The sequence below is a fragment of the Apostichopus japonicus genome, chromosome 2 (genome assembly GCF_037975245.1).
Source record: "Apostichopus japonicus isolate 1M-3 chromosome 2, ASM3797524v1, whole genome shotgun sequence".
Taxonomy (NCBI): Eukaryota; Metazoa; Echinodermata; class Holothuroidea; order Aspidochirotida; family Stichopodidae; genus Apostichopus; species Apostichopus japonicus.
In genome coordinates this window covers 14,702,469-14,724,460 of record NC_092562.1, presented here as the reverse complement: position 1 = coordinate 14,724,460, position 21,992 = coordinate 14,702,469, and the positions used below count along the sequence as shown (strand labels likewise).

Genomic DNA, 21,992 nt, shown 5'->3' with positions numbered 1-21,992 from the left:
ATAGTGTTAGAGTGTGAAGAAAATAATATCTTCAGATTTCACAATTTCTTTGCCATCTCAGTAAAGAAAAGTTTATTTTGGTGCTTTGTCAGGTGTAACCAGCTAACGGTAGGATGTAGCATGAGGCAGTGGTAAATTAAACTTCACTTACCTGTTTGTGTTTACTGATTCCTTAGCTCTGTGAGTAAATATATATGTATGTATTTAGGGCCAGAGTATCCAATAGGCAGATGAAGCGACTACTAGGCTACTAGCTAGCTAAATATTAAAGTGTGGGGTGTGGGTCCCAGAGGGGTATAACGGTCTAGGCCCGAGTCAACAAGGGAGTATACGACAGGGAAAGATGGGATGAATAATAATATCTTCTCAGTTTCATAATATAAAGAAAAAGTGCCCAAGGGTCAAGTGATGCACGTAATGGTCCCCGAGCCCGATCTGGCGAGTCGACGCCCCTGCCGAGTAGGCCTACAGTGGTCAAATTCATATCTTCCAGATTCATATCTTCGGTTTGTGCCTGCCAAAAAGAGTAAGGAGGAGGGGCACGTATATGGTGCCTTTGGAGGGCGTAAACAGGCACTATAGGTGATAAAATAGTGTCAATGGTGCATCCATTCGAAGAAGTCTCAAACTACGTGTTTAATCGTATGATAAATGTGGCTACACACATAATGATACCTTTTCCAAGCATCTTGGAGCCTTTTCCGTGCGTTGATTCATATATGAACATATGAACATATATTGTAGAAGTCATGTGATATCTCAACTTGTTTTCTGAAACTTCAATTATGATGCTGAATATTTCTCCATAAGCCTACTTCAGTAAGTTCAATGCAGTGGCAATGGACTATGGTATTGTTACTCCACGTATTAATGAAAGCCAGCAAAGAAGCATCTTCGAAGCCGTGTGGAAGAAATTCTACACAGTTTGAAGCGACAGTTGGGAAAATCCCTGCAAAAACTTTAAACCTTTACAAATAAAGTGTTCCGCTCTACAGATTTCCCGAAACTGTACTTTTTGGTGCTTGGGTTTATTTTGGCGGCGTAATCCTTCAATGGGCTAAAAATAGATTTATACTTAGGTCAATGATAGGTCACGACTCCAATCGATCTGCTGGTAAATCCATACACAGCTTGTGTCACTAGGGAAGATCCTTCGTAGAAACTCTTCGTTTATTTGTCATATGTTTAAGAAGATGAACTGAATTTCTGTATTGTTGACGAACTTTCGGCCATTTTGGATTATATTTATCACCTTTGGATATTACTTAGTGCCAATAATGGGAAATAATCCGGCGTCAAAGCAGGGCCAAGGGCAAGATAGTGGTTAGTCCATAAATACTAACGTAGCACTAGCATTAGGCTATCGTGCAGTGACAGTGTTTTATTAGCCTAGGTTAAAACAGTATAAGTATTTCGTTAGCCTATGTGCTGTCCTGTAGTCTGAAATACAATGCTCGACCTAACCGCCTAAGTAACATAGCCTAGTTTACAGTAGTATGCTTAGCTTTCATAGTGAGTGTCAGAAAAATATTGTACTTGTATTAAGTAGTAGGCAATTATTATATGTACACTTTAATAGCATGCCTAGAATAGATGTAGGCTAGTCAAATGGTTGAGGCCTAGTACTAGCATGGACACTTAAGTTTGGACACGTAAGCCTTGAAACACCCCAAAACTATAACTTCCTTTTATTGGCAAATATGTAAGTACTTGCTTGCACACGGGTCATTTTGGAGAGAAAATAACTGTAGCTTCGTAGTTTTTCGTGAAATTGGCTCTAGCTGTAGGTTATCATGTTTAAATCGTGTATTTCTTAGGGGTGTCCGAACTTCGCAGTGTTCCGAACTTCGCAATACTGACTATAGTAGTACTAACATATTTCTAGGCCTGAATAGTAACAGCTACTAGTTAGTGCTATGAGTATTACAGTTATACAGCCTCACACTTGAGTATCCCTGTTTCTTTTGAAGGTTAGGCCTAGCCTATTATTGACCACTTAGGCCTAAGTTCATTCTTTAAATTAATATCGAGAGAAGCCTTCCACAGTGGGTTCAATGTTGTTAAGAAAACAATGAACATTGTTAAAAAAGGATAGGATAAAAAGGAATAATAATTCACTAGAAATAATCCTGTGTTTGGCTAGAAATTTTTGTATATTTCCTTATTTTCACTGTCATTGTATATAACTTAGGCCTGGTCAAATATCTGTTTAGGCTAATACTTCTGAACATAGGCTAAACAGTTGATCCTTTAAAAGTCTAGTAGTAGTAGTATCTACATAGACGTAGTTATTTTCCTTTCCCCAAATCCTGTGTAATTTCCCAGAACTGAGGATATTGTCTTCGCAGTTACGACAAACAAATCACAGAGGTATTTATTTTATTTTTAAGGGGTTTGTATCGAGAATAAAGAGCAATTATCCAAAATGAGAGATAGAAAATCATTACACCTAATTGTGTGCCTAGTTGTGGCAGAATACTTCACGAATCTGGAGTGCTCACAAAATTAACATTGTGTTAACTTATTTTCATTACTTTTACTTTACGAACGATTGATGGTGGAGGGGATTGATTATTAGAGGGCAGTGCCTTGATTTAATCATAACATTATTGATTTAAATTTTTTTTATTTAACTGACGTGACCATTAGTCGGCACCTTATTATGGATTGCATCCCCATAAAATCTAAAAATGTTACTTGTTGATCCACCATCTAATTTTGATCAAAATTTCAGGACAAGTTTTCAGCATTGATCTTAGTCTTTGCAAATGCATTTCTTTCTAATACCATTCAGAGACTGCTATTAATGAACGAGATCGATATTTTGCATATAACTAGAACTCTTCTTTCCAACTATAACATTAAAAACCTATATCTTTGTTTTCATTTATCTCACATCGCAACAGCATATCAGTAAGTACTGTAATACAGTTGAGTACTATATTATGGTGGTTGTAGTATGGTGGTTGTACTTACAGTTGATCAGTATAGGCACTTTATAGTAGGAACCATCCAACAACCTTCACACAAAATTTATAGATGGTTCTTGTGGGAATCCACCTGCAAAGAAAAAAATTAACAATGAATGTAATAAAAGAAACATAAAGCCCAGCTAGGTATTCAAAGCAGATAAAGTACATCAGCAAAGTGTTTGAGTTTTAGTTTCATTTTATTAAGTACCCTTTGTATCACAAGTGCTTAGTTTTTCACTTAGCAAACAATAGTGGGAAATCGGTGGTACAGTAATAGCAAAAGTTGTAAATCAGAGAGGTTTTCCAATCATGCATCTTTCAATGAATGATATATTTGGTAAGAACTTTGTGACTATGGAGTCCAGACATGTCAAATTTCTTTGATTAGTCATGGATGCTTTAAGATGCTTAATATTAATAGCGTCCATGTATCTATTTGACAGACGTGTCCTACATGTACTGTAGCTCTGTATCCTACAGATTAAAGTTTCCAATTAGCTGAAGGAAGTAACTTAAAGGATGTCCCATTTTCAGACAAAGTGGCACTTGACTGGAGAGGAAAAATATTATATACACTAATTATGCTAAGAAGTCAACCAGTGGTCACTCACTCCAATGGTCATCCATGGGTCACTCGGTTACGACATCTCTCGCTGAGAAATTATGTAATTTAGCACTCTATATAATGTCAAGAAATAATTTGAAGGGACATAACTTTGTGTTAGGTACAAAGAATTGCACATGAATTAATATCACATCAGATTAAATTTGTGGGACATTAAACTGAACAGTGCATAGCTCCACTTAACTATTATTAGCTAAATGAACTTGAAAACACATAAATTATGAGATTGAGGTGGTGTCCAGTTATGAATGAATATATGTACTTGACTTGTTTCCAGCTCAACCAAAAAAAACCAACAATGCAAAAAATGCAACTTAGAAATTACTTAAATCATACCTGAGAAAGAATGAAAGTCAAGATTACAATATACCAGACCTATAATAATAAAATGTTGTGTTTTCTCATTCCGTGGAAGTGATATTATTGCCTGAATTATTTCTGATTTGTTAGTTAGAGCCTGAGATATACTGTATTCCTACAATGCCAAGATATATACAATGCAAATTAATTGCGTCGCATATATAGGTTTGTAGTATAAAGGACCATAGTAGGACTATGGTACTTAGGTCTAGCCTCGGACAAGTAAACATTTGCCTCTGCTTACTATTGGTGAAAGCACTTGGTATTTAATCCTGTAGACATACTGTACATCCAGGGTGAGGTTACAGAATGTTTTGTGATGTCATCTAGTAGTAGTACTGTTGGTTACTTCTTAAGCTACACTCTATAAATACAGTACCCGTGTGTAATGGGTTTGTTTGAACAATGAAGAAAGAGAAAGGGTAAATTATCTTTAAACTCTGTTAAAAGTTGTTTATAGATAATACAGTACATACAATCCTGGATGAAAGTATAGTGTATTTACTGTTAATAACAGACATGTTTGACAGTTAATACCCTATATATAAACTGTACCTGTCCATCGTATTCACAATTGACAGTCGCATAGCAGTAGTCTAGTGCCGAAAGCAATTTACCACAATATTACTAGCAAGCACTGTACCATTCCTGTAGTCCTTATGTACTGCAGTCCTGTCCTGTCAAATGTACGAATCTTGTGTTGATGTCATTGTTTTGAGAGTGGCAGATTCATGACTTTTTCTCAGAGTCATGGCTTGATCGGAGAGACGGAAATTAACATCCTGCAGCACCTCTGCAACTGGTTTTGAATGTGACGCATCTCTAATTCTGAGTTATCCCAACCTACCGTATCAGCGCATTGTCTTGCTGAGCCTGCTGACACTGAAGAAAGAAAGGCAACTTTCACTGCATATATTGGATAAAAGGTCACTGCCTCTGTAATTTCAGCATTTCGAGCGACAGTAAGAACCCTGCGGTTAAGTAGTACTATCACCAAGATTACAAACAAATGTCAGGTTTTAATTCATGAAATGTCTCATTATGCAAATTAAGCACATACTGTACATATTTATGTAAATTAGACACCCACCATTTGCAGCAACATTTTTTATGTGGCTGATGTTACCAATGTATTGTATAACATTTCAGTACAAATTCACCGAAGACAGTGTGTACAGTACGTGTGTCTTATCATGAAAGGCAGATTTATAATGTTCAAATGTACCGGCCCTAAAACAATGTAGTTTGAAGTCATTGAAAGGGTTGGCTTGCTGTTAATCGAAGTTGTTTGTGATAAATGCACGAGGAGTAAAAGAAGTATGTGAACTGTCCTCTCATAATTAGTGGGCAGTTGAAAAAAAAAAATGTGTCTTTTTGTGGTGAAATTCGCTTGGATTCTTTCATTTGTACTACAGTGCTACAAGACTAATGGAATAAATTTCTTTAGGGAACGGGGGCAAAAAGGGGTATTTATTTTGTTGTAAATACGACTTTATTGTTTCGTTCGAGACAAACGTCTTGTAATAATCAGCTGCTTTTTGGACGATTTATTCCTTGTCTGGCTTTTGCTTTTGCAATCGTCAATTCAAAACTATTTCAAGAAGTTGACTTCTCAGTCCCCTGAGTTATTTTGAACCTTGAGTGGCTGATGTTGACTTGTCTTTTACAAATAAACGTTGATTGGATGTTGCTGGTAGCATTCCTACTATACAGATTCCCTGCTATGTACACTACTACAGTACAGGATACAAAGCATTATATGTTAATATTGTATGATATAGTCCCAGTTCTGCTACTTTTCATTGAATTGTCACCATCAATCTGATAAGAATTCATCTAGATTTACTGTTGTCAAGTCGATAAATATCTTGGCCGAAGACGACATAATTTCTGCTAGGACAACCACGAATCACCTTAGGAGACAATTAGTTACCTACATTCATCATATTGCATTGTAATTAACCTAATACCCCCAAACAGGTAAAATGATACATTGGTATCATCCCCAAAGCTGGTGTTCTATTCACCCAAACCTACACATCTCTCCTACTGTATACAGTTCATATTTGTCAATGTTATTTTTCCCAAAAAAATTCAGACAACCAAATTTGCTTTAACAGTAGCATCACAAAAAAAGTAAGGCCTAGTTTTCCAAGGGATCAGAAAAAAATGCTTAAAACTTTGCCCTTGATAGGCTTACAATACTTTTCTAAACAGGTTCACCTCAGCCTAGTTTAATGTAAATACCTTACAAATATAAATGAATTGGATATGCATTATTGCTGCTCCATCTCGTTACACAATGCCTTTTGCACAAAGCAAACTTTCACATTGCACAGCTGAAGCATGGAAAGTTTCCGCCCCATTTATTGTGTTAGTGTGACAGGGGAGACATAAAAACAATAACAAAAGCGGAATGTGATTTCCTTGAAAGTTATTATTGAAAGAAGTAAATTATCCAAAAAGTGCAGAATAGCGAGTAGAGTAAAATAGAAAGTTAGAAACCAACACTGAGTTAATTAATGAACAGAAAGGACCTGACAGAAATAGAAGCTGGAGTATCTCTGTGCTTTGAGCTGCCATGTCAGCTATTTATACACACAACAATAATTAAAACAACTGTAGGATTACATTAAATCTGGCAGGAATATTATCGCAGTCTTTGCATTGTCCTGAATAGATCTCATTTCCTTCTTTTGAATAACTCAGATACATACCTATATTGAAAGAAAAATCTGTCAGATAAAAGCAGTGAACAAGTATAAACGAAATAAAGAAAAGGCTGGTTTCCTGGTTGGAACCCAAGTTCATTTGTACTACTATACATGCATACATGTATGTATGGTTACATGTATTTTAGATCCTCCTGCAAGCAGGTAATAGTATATCAGTGGCTTATCAAAGCCGCAAGCTGACCGAAGTCAGTCTCTTAGATTCATATTTAACGTCAATGATTATGAATTATCAATGCCAACAACTCTGTAACTGGACGACATATATTAATCTTGGAGTGACTCGAACTCGGGACCTTATGATCGAAATGCACCAGCGTCAACCTGAGCTAACACTCCATAAAAGTATTTTTAGTTTTAAAAACAGACTGTGGCTTGTTCATTGAAACTATTAATACCAATCCTTGTAACCATGTCCACCTGCTTTTTGTTTCTATGACAATTGTAACCTTTGCAACTTGTGGGAGTTGTTTGAGTGTTGACTGTACATGTCTATGATAGTGTGATACCATGAAGTACACACTCTCACTGCCACAAACTAATTATTTACATACAGTATGTACTAAAATGATAGATTATGTGCTAAACTGTTTTTGCAGAACTAAGCTCATTATTTCTCAAAATAATACACTTTAACTGAAAACTATATATATTATGTTTAGTTTGATTCACAACAGATGTCCGTGAGTTAAAACCTTCAGAGAGTATATTATTTTTCACACGTTAAAACCATTTTTTGACCTAGACCTTCCACATTTTCATACCAGCTAAGTTCTAGAGTCTTGCCACATGGCATAGATAGCTTGACAGCGAGGTTGGAGCTATTAATATTGTCGATTATCCCTTGAAGATACAGTTTTTATCAAATGCTTCAACTTTTGAGATGAAAAGAATTGTACTTCATAGCAGACATGCAGTGAATCAGTCGTCTTACTTGCTTTCTAGCATACAGTACAGTAGTTGTCTGTACTTGCATTCACATATTTGTACTCATACAGTCGTACTTGTGTTTGGGATATTTTAGAATCTAGTGTGGATACTAGACTAGTACAATGTTATTACTCTTTCTCGAGCTTCGAGCCTTGTGCTCATTCTTTTTCACTTCAGTAAATTATAAATATGTATCACATATTGGCAAGTTATACAAATGTGTGCAATGTGGTTTATAATGCAAATTTGGTTATTACTTGCTTCATCTGCTGTTCATGAAAGTCTTGCAGACCACAAGCAGCCCAAGTTAAACTTAACATTTGCACAGTACTTTTTATGAGTTGTTTGTGGAACATTCCTGTCATATCTGGTCTGTCTTTGATCAGTCAGTTTGTTTGCCCTATCTTTGTTTGTATACTGTTGCACACATTTTCTTCAATCAGTTCGTTAATGTTCAGTACGTGATTGTTCTAACCACTTGATTCTGGTTCCTGGTCTCCTGCCAAAAATATGGTGTAATCTAAAATATTTCATACAAAGTGATATTTCATAGATTGTATCAAGGATTTATACAACTTCAGTTAGTATATATATTTGCAAGTGGTTCAACACCTTTATTGCCTTTTTTAACAGTTATACAATAAAATGTATCCTTCTGATGCAGTCTGTTTTCTTACTTGTGGTGCTATTAGGTAAACACACAGTACAGTACCTAGCCAATGGCATTTTAGTGGTAATTAAACATCGCTCTTGCATGTGATGATGCTGTCGTTCTTTCATTGCTTATCGACCTTAACTTTCGAGCAACAAATTTTGCAGTTCGGATAACCTTAATTAAATTACAGGTTATCTTACAGATTAATGACCCCAAAAGAAGTCAGCCCCAGCAGCCAAAACTTACTTTAAGGTTCAGATAAAACTAACTATCATTCCTCTCTTCCCCCAAAAAATGCATTTCCAATCCATAGGTCAGCTGTATAGCCTACAAATATATTGAAAATTCTGTCTCTTCCAATTTCAATAAAGTTTGCCGCGATTCTATACTCAAAATTCACTTTCGGAAATTTTTCACAATTCCACTCTTTGCCTTCTTCGGAAGACAAAATTGAGTTCATTTTGAAGGACAATAGAGCACTTTCTACTGAAAAATACAGAACTACTGTATAACTGTACACCTTGCATACCAAGGATGACACCCTACAGGCCTGATCTCCTTAAAGCAGCATTTTGCGTCCTCGACTATGATATTTCTCAACCTCACTGACTCCACTATGCCATAACGACATACATAACTAGCTTATCTATTTATATTTTACTTCAAATGGTGGCATAAAAGTCGAAAAAATTGCAACTTTCAACTTTGTTGTTCTCCAAGATATTTTCCGTTGGGAACCCAATAAACCTCGCCCATAATATGAATATTTAAACACTAGAACGTCATTGACAGATACGTAATATAACACCACGCTTGATTTGTGTACAGTCTATATGGCAGTTGTACCAGGGAGTTGCATAACAACTCCCAACGCAAAGTCTTGAATCTATTTTTAGCAACGGCTCATAACTAAACCTGCATCTCTGATTGGTTGAATTCAAACTAGTGGGTTTGGGAACTGAATGCGATTAATTTTGTATGTGGAATACTCGCCAATTAACGTTTTTGGCAGGGAAAAACTTGGCTAATATCTTAATTTGCTGTTTTGTGATTTGATGTATGTAAAAAACTCGATGGACATGTCAAAAAAGTAGAAAACGGCGACCAAACGCAAAATGCTCATGAATAAACATACTATTCACTGATTGGTGGAATTCAAACTAGTGGATTTGGAGATATGAAAACTTTGTCGAGGACACTTTTACTCGTTATCGATATGAATCGTTAATTACTTGCTAATTAACGCTCTTGGCAGGGTGAAACTTGGATGGTATCTTTGTTTGCTGTTTTATGATTGATACATGTAAAAAAATCTATGCACATATGTTAAAAAGGTGGAAAAAAGCGACCCAACGCAAAATGCTGCTTTAAAGTAGAGTAGAAGATCTGTCTCTGTCAGCCCATGGAGGTAAAAACAGTCCATGGTCAGCCGAGATCACAAATTAATAATCATGTAGTGAATTCTGTAACAGATCTAGCAAACCTATTCTGTTGGATTCTGGATTTCTGGTATTGTTATGTAAACTACAGTACAGTAAGGTTAAAGGACCTCTTTGATTTATGCTCAAGGCTATAAATATGTAACAAAACTATTCTCACAAACTTGCAATGTATTAAAGAGAAATCTCTGTTAATTAGAAGTACCCTGCACACACCCTCCAGTTTGACTGCATTGGAGGTTGTTTCTGAGATTACTAATGGAAGGCGTAATAAACAACTGATCCTCTTGCAGTCAAGGAATATTTTTCATCGGTGTTGAGGAAGACATGTACTGTTGAGTAGAGGCAAATCATTGACCATAGTCCATGGACACAGAATATTGTGTTCTCAAACATTGAAACATCCAAGATATAGTACAATTACTTATCAGTGCTCCATACTATAAGTAAAAGAGACTTCAGTTCTGCTGCAATCAAGAAAGTGTCGCAGGTTTATAAACAAACTTGAATCGGAAACATGAAAAATTGAAAATGTTCCTGCATGGTTTGGGTGGAAAAGTTTAGATTTAATCAATTCTGAAGAAGTAGAAGTGGACATTGACTATTGTAGAAGAGGAAGCAACAGTAGGAGCACAGTGCTAACTGTGAACAACGTACTGTACAGAAGATGAGAATGTGCAAACTGCATCTGTTGAGTAGGGAGGGGGGGGGGGGGGCCTGATACAAGGAAATGTCAAGTCAATTTTCAATAATCAGCTGGTGGACCCTTTCTTTCAAACAATACATTGCTTGGATACCTGTGTTGTGGACAGTATATAGTCTACACAGACTGTGTGTTGATTGCATGGTTGTGTCTAAGTGTGCTTTAAATACTAAACTTGACTTCTGCACTACACTTAAGCCCAACAGAACTCTAATCTGCTTGTTAATTGGACAAACTTAATCACGTCAAAGATGAATTATTATTATTATTATTCAATTATTTTTTATTATTAATTCATTTCTTCAAAGGCAACCTGATTTTGTGCCAAGACTGCTCTTCGAATGAAAAATTAAACTACAGTATTTCTCTATCGGTAACTATGTGAATATGCAACTTGCATCATTAATTTAGCTGCCGCTGCACAAACGTTGCACCGGCCTGTACCCACGGCCAGAGCAAATTTGTAACCTGTAACATGTTTCTGTTAAGTCTACGGCTCAAAAAATTATAAATTTTCTAAATATTTTAACTTTAGCCTTTAAATGCCTTTCCCAAAATCTTTCAGGTTCTGTAGTATCATATGCCATGTTATTTTTTTTACACACCTTTTGCATGATAACATCAATCTTTCTTTAGAATACCTGTAAATTTAGTATCAATATATACATAGCCTTGCACAATATTTAATTCAATGCAGGTTTGTGTGTGTTAAATAGAGTGTGAGATCACCTAGCACACAAGGCCATTCCCCGGTTTGAATCGCGGTACAGTAACATAATGTTCATATACTACTGCACTGTAACAATGACGTTTACTGGTGAATACATTGTTTGCACAGGACGTGTATGGAAACTCGATGATCACCAGGCAGTTTGATTACCCTTTATGGGATCCTTGAATCAAATGCACTGTCAATACCGATATTGACTGCATGCTAAAAATAACCTCTGGAGTGCACATCTGGTTCCTGTGCAAATTGTATTGAACAAACCAATTCACTTGCAGCCACACATGATGGAAGGTGGCATTTAACCTGTTGTAGCTTTTCCATTGTGTGAGAAGAGAGGGAGGGGAAGCCAAATTTACATTTTTATTGCCAGAAGTAAAGTGGTGTACTGTACATCTGACTGTTAAAGTGTTACAAAGGTTAAATTTCATATTATATTGTCATATTATATTTCAAAAACCCAGATGGTACAGTTTCTCAAAGTCTGAACTCATAAACTAGTACCGCAAATAGTGGACCTATAAAAACAGGTTGGAAATCATAAGTAAACCTTCATGAATTGCGACAGCATACTAAACCAAATTCCTATATTCATTTATTAATAGGGTGACACAAGTTTCTTCAACTAATATTTATGGGGGGGGGGGGGGTGTGTGGGTGGTAGAGGGACTAAAATGTTTGTAATCTAGGACAGAATTTCCATTCTGAACCTACATATTGTACTGAACTGTACTAAATTGTCTGCTTTCAAGAAACCAGTGGTTTACATAGACCTTTTATATATCCAGTCTAGACTCAGTAAAAGCCCTCACACTGTTGCTGTCCAGTTGATAGCACTGACACACACACGTACTCTCAGCCCCAGTCCCATTACATTTTGGTCTGTTACCATGTGATCATTAAACCTTAGGTCTAGTTCACAGAAGCCTGAGTCGCATGTAAAGGAACAAATTAAATCTACATGAAAGTGAATAGTTTACATCGAATTGTCATCTTGATTTGAATAGAAGCAGCAGCTCTCATTCAATATGTTCATCCAAACTATAAAACTCAACAGTTTCTTCTGATCTCCAACACGGTGGTGAAACTTTTCTGTCATAATCAGGACAAATTATGAATCGATTGTCCGAGATCAAATCTCTGTGCGGAAAACTAAGATCAGCTTTGGAGGTTGTCCTGTGGACAACTAGTTACTTACATTAAATTCAGATTGCATATGTATGAACCCCCCCTAAACATGAAATGGATGAATTGGTATCTCCCCTCCATCATTACTTTGGAGACGCTGAAATAAACCAAACACTGGTAGGCCGATGATCCCCAAACTTACAAATCTCTCCTTCAGTTTTATTGTACTCTTTGTTATTTGTGGAAAAAGAAAAAAGAAAAAAAGACAAAAAAAAGACAAAGAAAGACAAAGACAAAAAAATGCCAACAAAGACAACAAAATATGTTTATTATAACTTTGTTTGGTAAAATTGTTAATTCAGGTTGCTCTTTTTAATTTGTTACATCTTTGTTTGCACAACCAATTCTGCGATTGGAACAAGCAAAGGGTAAGACCTAGTTATACGAGGGAGAAAAAAAAATCCTTAAAAAAATTGCCCTTATGATAAATGTCTAGGAAGGGTAAATGCTTTAAACTCGGTTCACAATTTAACGTATAAGTACAGGTTTGTGCTCTCGGTTATGCCATGGGCTGTACCATGGGCAGTATTTTCCACTATGTACATTAAGTACAATGCTAGAGATACATTTGATAAATTTGAAATGTGTTTTTCTTTAATGTAGGTCAGGGTAATTAGCTTTGCTGCTCCAGGTGCATTAATGACAGTTTAATTGGGAGTGATGTGCCTGTTTTACAGGTTAATCTTGACAAGTGCTTTTAATTGAACTATAAAGGTCATGCATTTGGCTATAATATAAAACTAAAACACACTCGCAGAGTAGTACATCTTGACATTGACATTTGGAGTACATACTGTACTTTTTAGCAAGCATTATAAATCATGGGAAATGCTACATTTGAAGGTAAAATGTTAAGATGGGAAAACAATGTTTTGAGACCAGAAGCTTTCCTTTGCAGTTAATTTGTAAATTTTTCTAATTTTCAATATTTGTTTTTGAAAAAATAAGGCTGTGTGGTAGGTCAGCTTCATGTAATGCATGCATGGTTTAACAATTGGAATGTACTTTTAAGGAAAATTTGATGAATCATTTCATCCAGTCTATTTCAAGTTTAATTGCAAAATGTTAATAAATTGATAAATATGACTTCTAATAAAGTCTGTAAAATAGCTGTTCTTTAAGCTCTTATAATATACTGTATAATGGACAACTGCTAAATTATGCAATTGCAAAAAAATCTTGAAAACAAGTGAGACCGCAATAGTCATTAATATTGATTGACTCGCTCACAACACAAGCACTTAGAAAGCACAATTTATAGGAGGTTTGGAACAATGAGTACTTTGCATGACTAAACGCAGAGCTGGTTTTGTCACAGATTGAAAGTCATCCAAAGGTCACCACTTAAAAGTTAAAGAGCAGGAAATCGTACTGTTTGTCAGCGTCAGTTAACTGACTACATCGCAACAAATATACTTCACTGTAGATATGCAACAAGTCATAACCTATTTTGCATGTACAAATCTGGGCAGAAGTTGTAAGTTACCATTAAAGATTATAACACAAGTTTTTACTTGTACCAGCTGATGAAAATATTCTGGGCCCGAAAAGTTAAGTACTTTAAAAACTTTGTCTCAGATCCACGTTCCATAGACTATCCTAATGAAAACACTCTATGTGTGTGTGTGTATTTAAGTATATAGTACTACCTATCCAACCTAACTGTAATATTTCATTCTTGATAATTACACTTCTAAGAATAGCATGCACGGTCATTTCCTGTTGCCACGGTGATGTGAATCAATTTGTTATTACTCTGAGTAGTGTGTCTTTGTGTTTTATATTGGCTACTATTGTGGTACATGTGTAGCAAACAAGCCATTAGTAATAGCAGTGACAGTGTTCTGAGGATCTGACATGATAAGGAGGTGAAGAAAACAATAAATGAACACTGTTTTTGCAACAGACTGTGGAAACTGGCTGGGTGGTGTGGTTTCAGTCAGCAAATAAATGGAAATTTCATGTGTAAATGAATAGAAGATATAGCTGGGCACTACAGTATGATGCATATCGATATAAGTTTGTATTAACGGTACAGAACTCTTTACAATATGTTCATTCTTTTTCATATATTTTTTTTTTACCTGATCATTATAAGATTTCATTCATTTGAATTATAAATTAGATTAGTGTAAAGGTTGCTCATTGCTGAGGTGTAAATTCTGAAATTTGTACAAGTAATGTGGAAAGCTATAATTACTGTACAGTGTAATATTCTGTGATGTTATGATAAATACAGTATAACTCCAGGTATCTTTTTTTTTGGTCTTTGCATTATCCTTTTTGATGTCAATGCCATATATATATTAATCATTGTCATACAATATGTTCACTTGTGGCAAAGGTAACTGTTTTACCTTGCTTAATATAATATACGAACAGGTCGGGTCATAGGAGAAGGAAACATTTTCTTGGAAAATATGTTAGACATTTTCATTCATGTTCAATCCCTGCCCTATCTTACATAACAGGATGTCATATTTTTACATTTTATGAGTTATTCACTATTCTCCTGAATCAAATGAATTTGGCAAGTAGTACAAGATAGTAAATACACAACACATAAAATGTTTTATCATCATATTGGATGCATTATGCGTGGGATGTAAATAATACATGACAGAGATTTTTACACTTTCGTATATGTTATGATAATGGGACATGTGAATGTTTATTAAGAGGGTGTATTGTGATATTAAAGTTGTCCAAGTTTCACTTTGTTTTCACACGTACATGCAGTTGTTGACTCACACATATATATAGTGCAGCATAAACTATACTGTAATTACATTGAGATGTTGTTGGAGAAAGTACAGATTAAAAACAGTTAACCTGCAACCCGGTATGAATGAGGTTTCGTTCTAATGTGTGAAGCATTCTGTTTCTTTGGTCCTTTTGTGATTGGATTGTGCCATGTAATTGGTGATAAGTACAGGAAAACAGTTTTATCTTCATGTGATCGAATCTGTGGGGATTTTTAACCATGTTTCCAGGTACTGTTTGCTATGTGCTGTGATGTAAATGTTCACTTTGAACAGTCTTGTGTATTAAAGACTGTGCTACATATAGTTAGTTGCACAGCTAAAGTATGTATCATACTGGCTGCAAGGAAATATTCACATATAAGTTTCCTACCGCCTGCATTTATCGCCTCTGCAACTCCGAATCAGTTGGATTTTGTTTTAAACTCTTTTAAAATAAGAAAACTAAAGTTATTATTTTATTAAGTATGTACAGTAGAGTACAGTAGTTTTTGACCTTTTACAAGTATTTTCACATACAGTAGTTGATCATCATGTACAGTACTGTATGTGTTATGTATATATTTTTCCCCCCACTCCAAAGGCTCAGTAGCTTTGCTTGCCTCTCACCAGTCATAGATGTGAATACGCTACTTAATGTTACCATTTACAGGGGGGAAAAAATCATTACAATGTACTTACTATGCTATGAGATACAGTATATGTCAACAGTACTCTCTGCCAAAATCTGCATTTCTTATCCACTCATGTTTTCTGTTTTTCCGTTTTGTTTTCCTTAAACAGTGAAAGAATTCCTAAATAAAGCTAAAGAAGATTTTCAGAGAAAATGGGACAGCCCAGCCCAAGTAAGTATTTGGAATTTCTTTCAATTGCCCTGTTTTTTTTCATGTTTCGGCTTTTCACTTTTAAGGAAATCTTTCTTGCCTTTAAGCTGTAGAAATCTACTCTAATCTGACTTGGCTGATTAAAATTGGCTGCCTCTAACAGCAGTCTTAGCCGTGGCTTTTAAAGCCAGTTCTATAACTCTTGTGTGTTATAATCCTCTACCCATCGGCCATTTTCTTCTGTAGGTTAATTTAGTACTGTTTGTGGATGATATTTGGACAGAATGATTTCTTGTCAAACTCCTGAAAACCAACATAGGGAAGAAGTTTCTGCTTTAGTATTTGAGATAACACATTAAAGCAGATATATGCTTTGCTCGGCCGTTATAGCAAAATGTGTTTCTTTCTTTGTTTCTTGCTTTGCGACGGAAAAAGCAAACCCAACCATAATCGCTGTGATTCTATTCAGAGGAATTTGGATGCAAAAAACTGCTTCAAATTGTTAAGAAAATCATATTCCCATTTTAGAGTAACACCGTTTTACTGGCAAGACGACAAACTTGAACAAGCATACATCATCATGGTGTAGCTTGTGCTTGAAGAGCTCGCTTGTTTTGTTACTAACTGTCCATTTCCTAGGATGACTTTTGGTTTTGCTGATTCTAAAATCTTGAAGCTTTGCTTACTACAATTTTTTCCCGTTTATAACTATGGTTACCTTCTCTTTGAAGATATGAAAAGAAAAACAAATTGGACCTCCTAGTGGCAAAGTGATGTGACAAAGTGACAATTTAGCGACCTCTGACATGACATAGCTTCTAAACCATATAGCCTTAACCGCAAGATTTTGTTTATTAAACCTATAATTTGCAGTTTTTTGTTAATCGTAACCATTCAGTGAAGGTAAAGAGAAAGTTTGACTTGCATCCCCCGTTAAATTATCTCTGCTCCTAATTAATTAAACCAATTCTATATATTTTTCACATTCAGTCACATTCTGCTATACTGTACCAAACTTAAGCAATTTTGTGCATTTTTGTGCAATTTGTGGACAGACCGTGCACAGTACAGTATATGCACTGCCTAAGTAAGAATAATTTTGTTCTCCCGGCCATCAACACCAGAAACTTGGTTGTTTTTTGTCGTGTGCATCAATTATAACTCTTTGTAATTAATTTAATTTTCAGAACACAGCTCGCCTTGAGGACTTTGAAAGGAAGAAGACGCTAGGTACAGGATCCTTCGGTCGCGTCATGCTCGTGAAACATAAAGCAACGGGGCATTTCCATGCAATGAAAATATTGGATAAGCAAAAGGTACAGGCCTTTGGTTCATTTTCATTCATGTTTAGTTCACTATAGACTCTCTTTTTAATTTGAGGCACTTGTCTCAGAATAACCTTGCAGGGTTATATAGCCTTTAAGCTCGTGGCAAACTTTGTTTATTATTTGGAGAACTGTAAAAAAAAATTCTCACGTCCCTAAACTTCTATCTTACGTCATCAAAATATTTCCTTAAGTCATAGTATTAACCCACACTTTTAGCATGATGCAAAATATCAGCGGTTATAAAATTTACTTTGCTCCTTGCTCACCTGTCTCCCCACAGCCTAAGCACTCTCATTCTACCATGCCTAGAATGAACTGGTAACCTTTTAACACTGTGTGCCCTCTATAATGGTCCCCTCCGGTCAATGCCCTCCCTTCTCATTCTACCATCCATAGTGCCAGCGTCGTACGTTTGGGATATTAATTTTTCTGAAAGTTTTATCCAGTTCTCCAAATTAATATCTGATATTTAAGAAGGAAGGAATTATAATATAATTAATTCAGTCTCAGTGAGAATGGTAGATTTGGAAGGGATGGGAATTGGACCCTGAAGTTGATTAGTCTGGATGCAGTGCTAAAATGTTACCAACTTCTGTAAGCTAGGTTGATTTTAGTGCATCTGTTGAATGTAGACAGGTGAGCATCATCATCTGTTAACACCCAAACCAGTCAGTTTTAGGGAATTGACAGTCTCAGTGAGGTTAGATGTGATGATGGCAGCAATAGAACAACAGTTAAGAGTATGAAGTTTGATAATTGCTGACCGTTGCGCTCTTTTTAAGTAGTTTAGGATATAAAACACAGATCTATGACCTGTTAGGCTGTAGTAATTATGGAATAATAAACGAGAACATTTTTAATAAGACCCTTCTTTATCAGTTTCATGTTATGCCTCTGACCTCTGCTGTGTTGATTGTTAATCTTACAGGTAGTCAAATTGAAACAAGTGGAGCATACTTTGAATGAGAAGAGAATCCTTCAAGCCATCAGCTTTCCATTCCTTGTTGGCTTAGAGTTCCATTTCAAGGTAAGAAATTTTTGCCATTGTTTACTTCATATAGAAAATTGGTGAGATGCTTTTTTCCAATATCCCATCTCTTGTATTTCTTTCCTCCATCCCCTCCCACTCCCCCCTCCCCCAACCCCCCCCAAATGGAAGAAGAAAATGGGAGAAGTGGGACAATAAACAGGAAATGTCATGTGCAGTAAAGGTACTTGGTTTTGGGAGTTGGCTTAAATGGCTTGCTGTTAATTTTAGAAACTTTAGTGAAGATGAATTTCAGATGAATATTGAAGATAAATAACATGTAATAATGATTAAATATCATGCTGGAGGTGACCATTTGAGCTTAACTGTAAAAAGCTAGCAACATACAGTATTTCAACATCATATATGGTGTCTCCCATTCACCTTGTGGATTTGACATGATTCACAGAGAATTCAATAACAGTATGCCAATCGTTATAACGTAAGCCCTGACTGCATACATATGAAAACCCAGATTGTTGATATTAAACTGGGTTAGCTGTTAAATTAAGCTCTTTACGATTGAGGCGTCAGTTTCAGTCATCATTACTCGTGATTATATTTCACAAAAGGTTTCATGAATTCGTTCATCATGCAGCACTCTTGATTCTATGCAATACGAGTTCTCCATGCTACCATCCAAATCAGAAGTAGATTGTTTGCTTTCAGTGTCCTTCCAACTGTTTTTTCATTGTCAGGTCTAGTGAGGACGTTTCCCTGACAAGTATCGTAGATATATTACCTGGTTTCGTTGGCCTCGTAGTTTGAAACATTCCGTACGCTTTTAATCCTGGCATTCCTCTTCATCGTTCCTAATCGCTTCTGATAACCTCGTCCACACCAGTTGACCAATCTGTTTCCATAAATCTCTGGTCTGAAAGTTAATTAGCAGAAATACTTGGTGGGGAGGTTCAGTAGCTACTGTACATTTAGAGTTCAGGGACTGTTATATAAGCAGTACATTTTTTGTTCTATTAATATTTCTGCAAACATTGCATCAAGATCTTGTTGATCAAGTCAAAAATGGTTTTCCTAGATACGGTTGTTCCTTTGCAGTAATTCAGTTGTTCCTTTGTTTGGTTACCACTTCGGTTGAGCATATTAAGCCGACGCAGCTTGTATCGTAATTCAAAGATTGTTGAGATCAGCCTGTACTGTAGGTCAAGAGCAAGCAGTTGTTGCTGTTAAGTTTGAGACTGTGTTGACAATCCAAATTAAGTTTCAGTTAAAATCCTGTTTTTGCTTTGTGAGCAATCTCGACTACATGCATGCTGTTTCCATTCAAAAACAGCATTACGGATCTGTAGTGTTCGGGTTGAATTTCTAACAGAAGGGCTTTGAAAAGGTTTCACCCGATAAAAGCAAACTAAATTAGTAATTCATTATTAGAATTTGATGCAAATATTTACCTAAAACAGATTTCATGATTGACATTAAAAATGTTGTACTGTGCAAATAGTACTTTGCCTGTATCATTAATACTGTACATGTGTGTTGCTTGTAAATAGTCAGTTGGAAACAGTTAAACTTCTCTAAATGTACATTGCAGGAAGTAATTAATTGTAAACATGTCATCTTGTGTCGCAATTTGGAAGTTTATGATTTTTTGGCTAAAACTCATCAGATATGGAATATGAAAATGCTGTTGTATGAAAATGATATGAAAATGCTATTGAAAATGCTTTTGATACATTTGTGGCATTTTTTATATAAAACAATTGGCCTATTTTGCATATGATTTGGCTATGTAGTAGATCGTGGCAGATAAAATGATCTCCTGCATGCGGTAGCCTCCTCCTCCTCCTCTCCTCCTCGTCAGCTGTCAATTAAATATTACAGCAGGGAAGACGGCAGACAACTCGCAGCGAAGATGATAATCTCCGTGAACGGACCACGACTGTCTCATGTTTGAGGATTTATTGAATGAAACATTGAACTTCATCGAATGAAGCAGCTCACTAAAACATTTCAACTGGCATTGTGATGGAGGTGGGGGAAGGCCATTTTTTATATGCTGCTTTATCACTGACAACAGCTGTATCCATGAGGGATTTTCCCATAGTGCTTTGACTAAAGCTAAATGCTAACTGCACATACATGCATTCTAAAAGCTTTAACCAATCTTGTTACATACACTGTAGCTTTAAAAGTGAAATGTTCCTTTGAGAACGCATCATTACGAGTTATTTCATCTCGACTCAGATAATCAGAGGCACTTTCAGCCGAAAATTTGCTGCTGTCGAATATTTTATTTAAAATTCATGACACGACTTCCATGCAAAATGTCATTTTTTTCCAGTTTCAGCTACCTTCAAGTATGATATTCAATACAGTGAGATTCCTTGCTTTATTTGAACTGAAAATGACAGTACTTAATTTCTGTAGGTTAGGGAAAAAGTAAGACACTATTTTCATCGGTCCATGTACAATAGATGTTTACTCTTCAAATTGTCCTGAATGCGGAAATGCAAACGGTAAAACCGTTTAGTTTGTCTCGTAGATGAAGTTTTCTCGAAACAAGATATCGTCAGATATGCCCTGTAAATGTTCAATGTTGACAGTATCGCCGTACACAATTCCAAATGCTGGCTAATTAACTTCAGTGTTTAAAAGGACTCTTGGGGAGTTAAAAGGGAAGCCTGAGAGGCAGTTATTTGGTGAGACCAATCACGCATACTGTAGAAGCATTTATGTAATTCAGGCACAGGCCTAGAAGGTAGTAGAGTGGTAGCATAGTTGACACTTTCTTTTCCTCTGTGCGAGTTGCAAAATTGGAATGGAATCAACAATTCTTTTAGTTTTTCTACAGTTTGTAAAATTGTTTCCAATAAAAGGGATACCTCCTTGGAAATGCTTGGATAAGTCGCATCGAATCTTTCATCCACTTTACCATAGTACTGGCTGTCAAAGGATGCCTTAACAGTACTATGTAAGAAAGTTAAAGAAAAACCAGATATTTGTGTGCTACTAATGTCTTTATAGCTACAGTGTATCTGTTTTCCAACGATATTCACCCTCAAAATATAAAATTCTAGAATGCTCTTTAAATATATAATGCTAAATCGGCTGCTCAGTGCAAGCCTATATGTTAATGTTAATCAACAAGTTTGATCAATTCTAATAACTGAGATATGTTCTTTGAACTTAATGTAAGCAACAGAGTACTGTAGGATGAAAATACATTCATCACCAGTTCTCCCTGACAAAATTTTGATGCATGGTAAAAATATGTCCTTTTAGGCTTGGAAATCTTATTTATCCCATTGGATTTTTTTTTTTTTTTTTTTTTGTACATCCCAGGAACTGAACTCTTGATCTGTTTATGATATTATGTAGTCCAGTCAATTTGAGATGAACCACATTTGTGGAAAGCATCTTTTCTCAAAAATTTTGTAGACATAAATAATGCTTATGTCTTAAGCCAGCCTTTTGTGGCTAATGTGGTAGCAGTTATGTCAAAACTCTTTCCATCATTCCAAGGTGGTTTCTATTTGTGTGTCATAAGTAGTTGTACTCTTGCCTTTGCGTTGTCTGGAATTCTCTGTGTCTATCTGAATGGAATAGAGGCTGCAGATGATCCAAATGCTTTTAACCTACAACTGCTGTGTTGCTGTTGCCAAGGTAACAGAAGAACTGGATTGGCAGGTCATTAATCAGGTGACACAAGTATCGTAAAGCTGAGAGTCCCGAGGAAGACTTTTGATAGCTCCTGTCTCTACA

The 21,992-nt window shown here is 35.9% G+C and overlaps 1 protein-coding gene across 4 annotated transcripts in view; it reads left to right on the top strand.

Moving 5' to 3' along the window:
- Nucleotides 1-21,992, top strand: part of LOC139979372 (cAMP-dependent protein kinase catalytic subunit alpha) — a 107,994-nt gene that overhangs the window by 54,028 nt on the left and 31,974 nt on the right. For 2 of the 4 annotated variants that reach the window (XM_071990111.1, XM_071990101.1), the window contains exons 3-5: nucleotides 15,877-15,938; nucleotides 17,105-17,233; nucleotides 18,174-18,272. In XM_071990111.1, coding sequence (XP_071846212.1) covers nucleotides 15,877-15,938; nucleotides 17,105-17,233; nucleotides 18,174-18,272 — 290 coding nt within the window. Of the gene's footprint in view, nucleotides 1-1,083; nucleotides 1,324-15,145; nucleotides 15,325-15,876; nucleotides 15,939-17,104; nucleotides 17,234-18,173; nucleotides 18,273-21,992 lie in introns of those variants that run through there. The other 2 variants (XM_071990120.1, XM_071990129.1) reach the window with 2 other exon arrangements.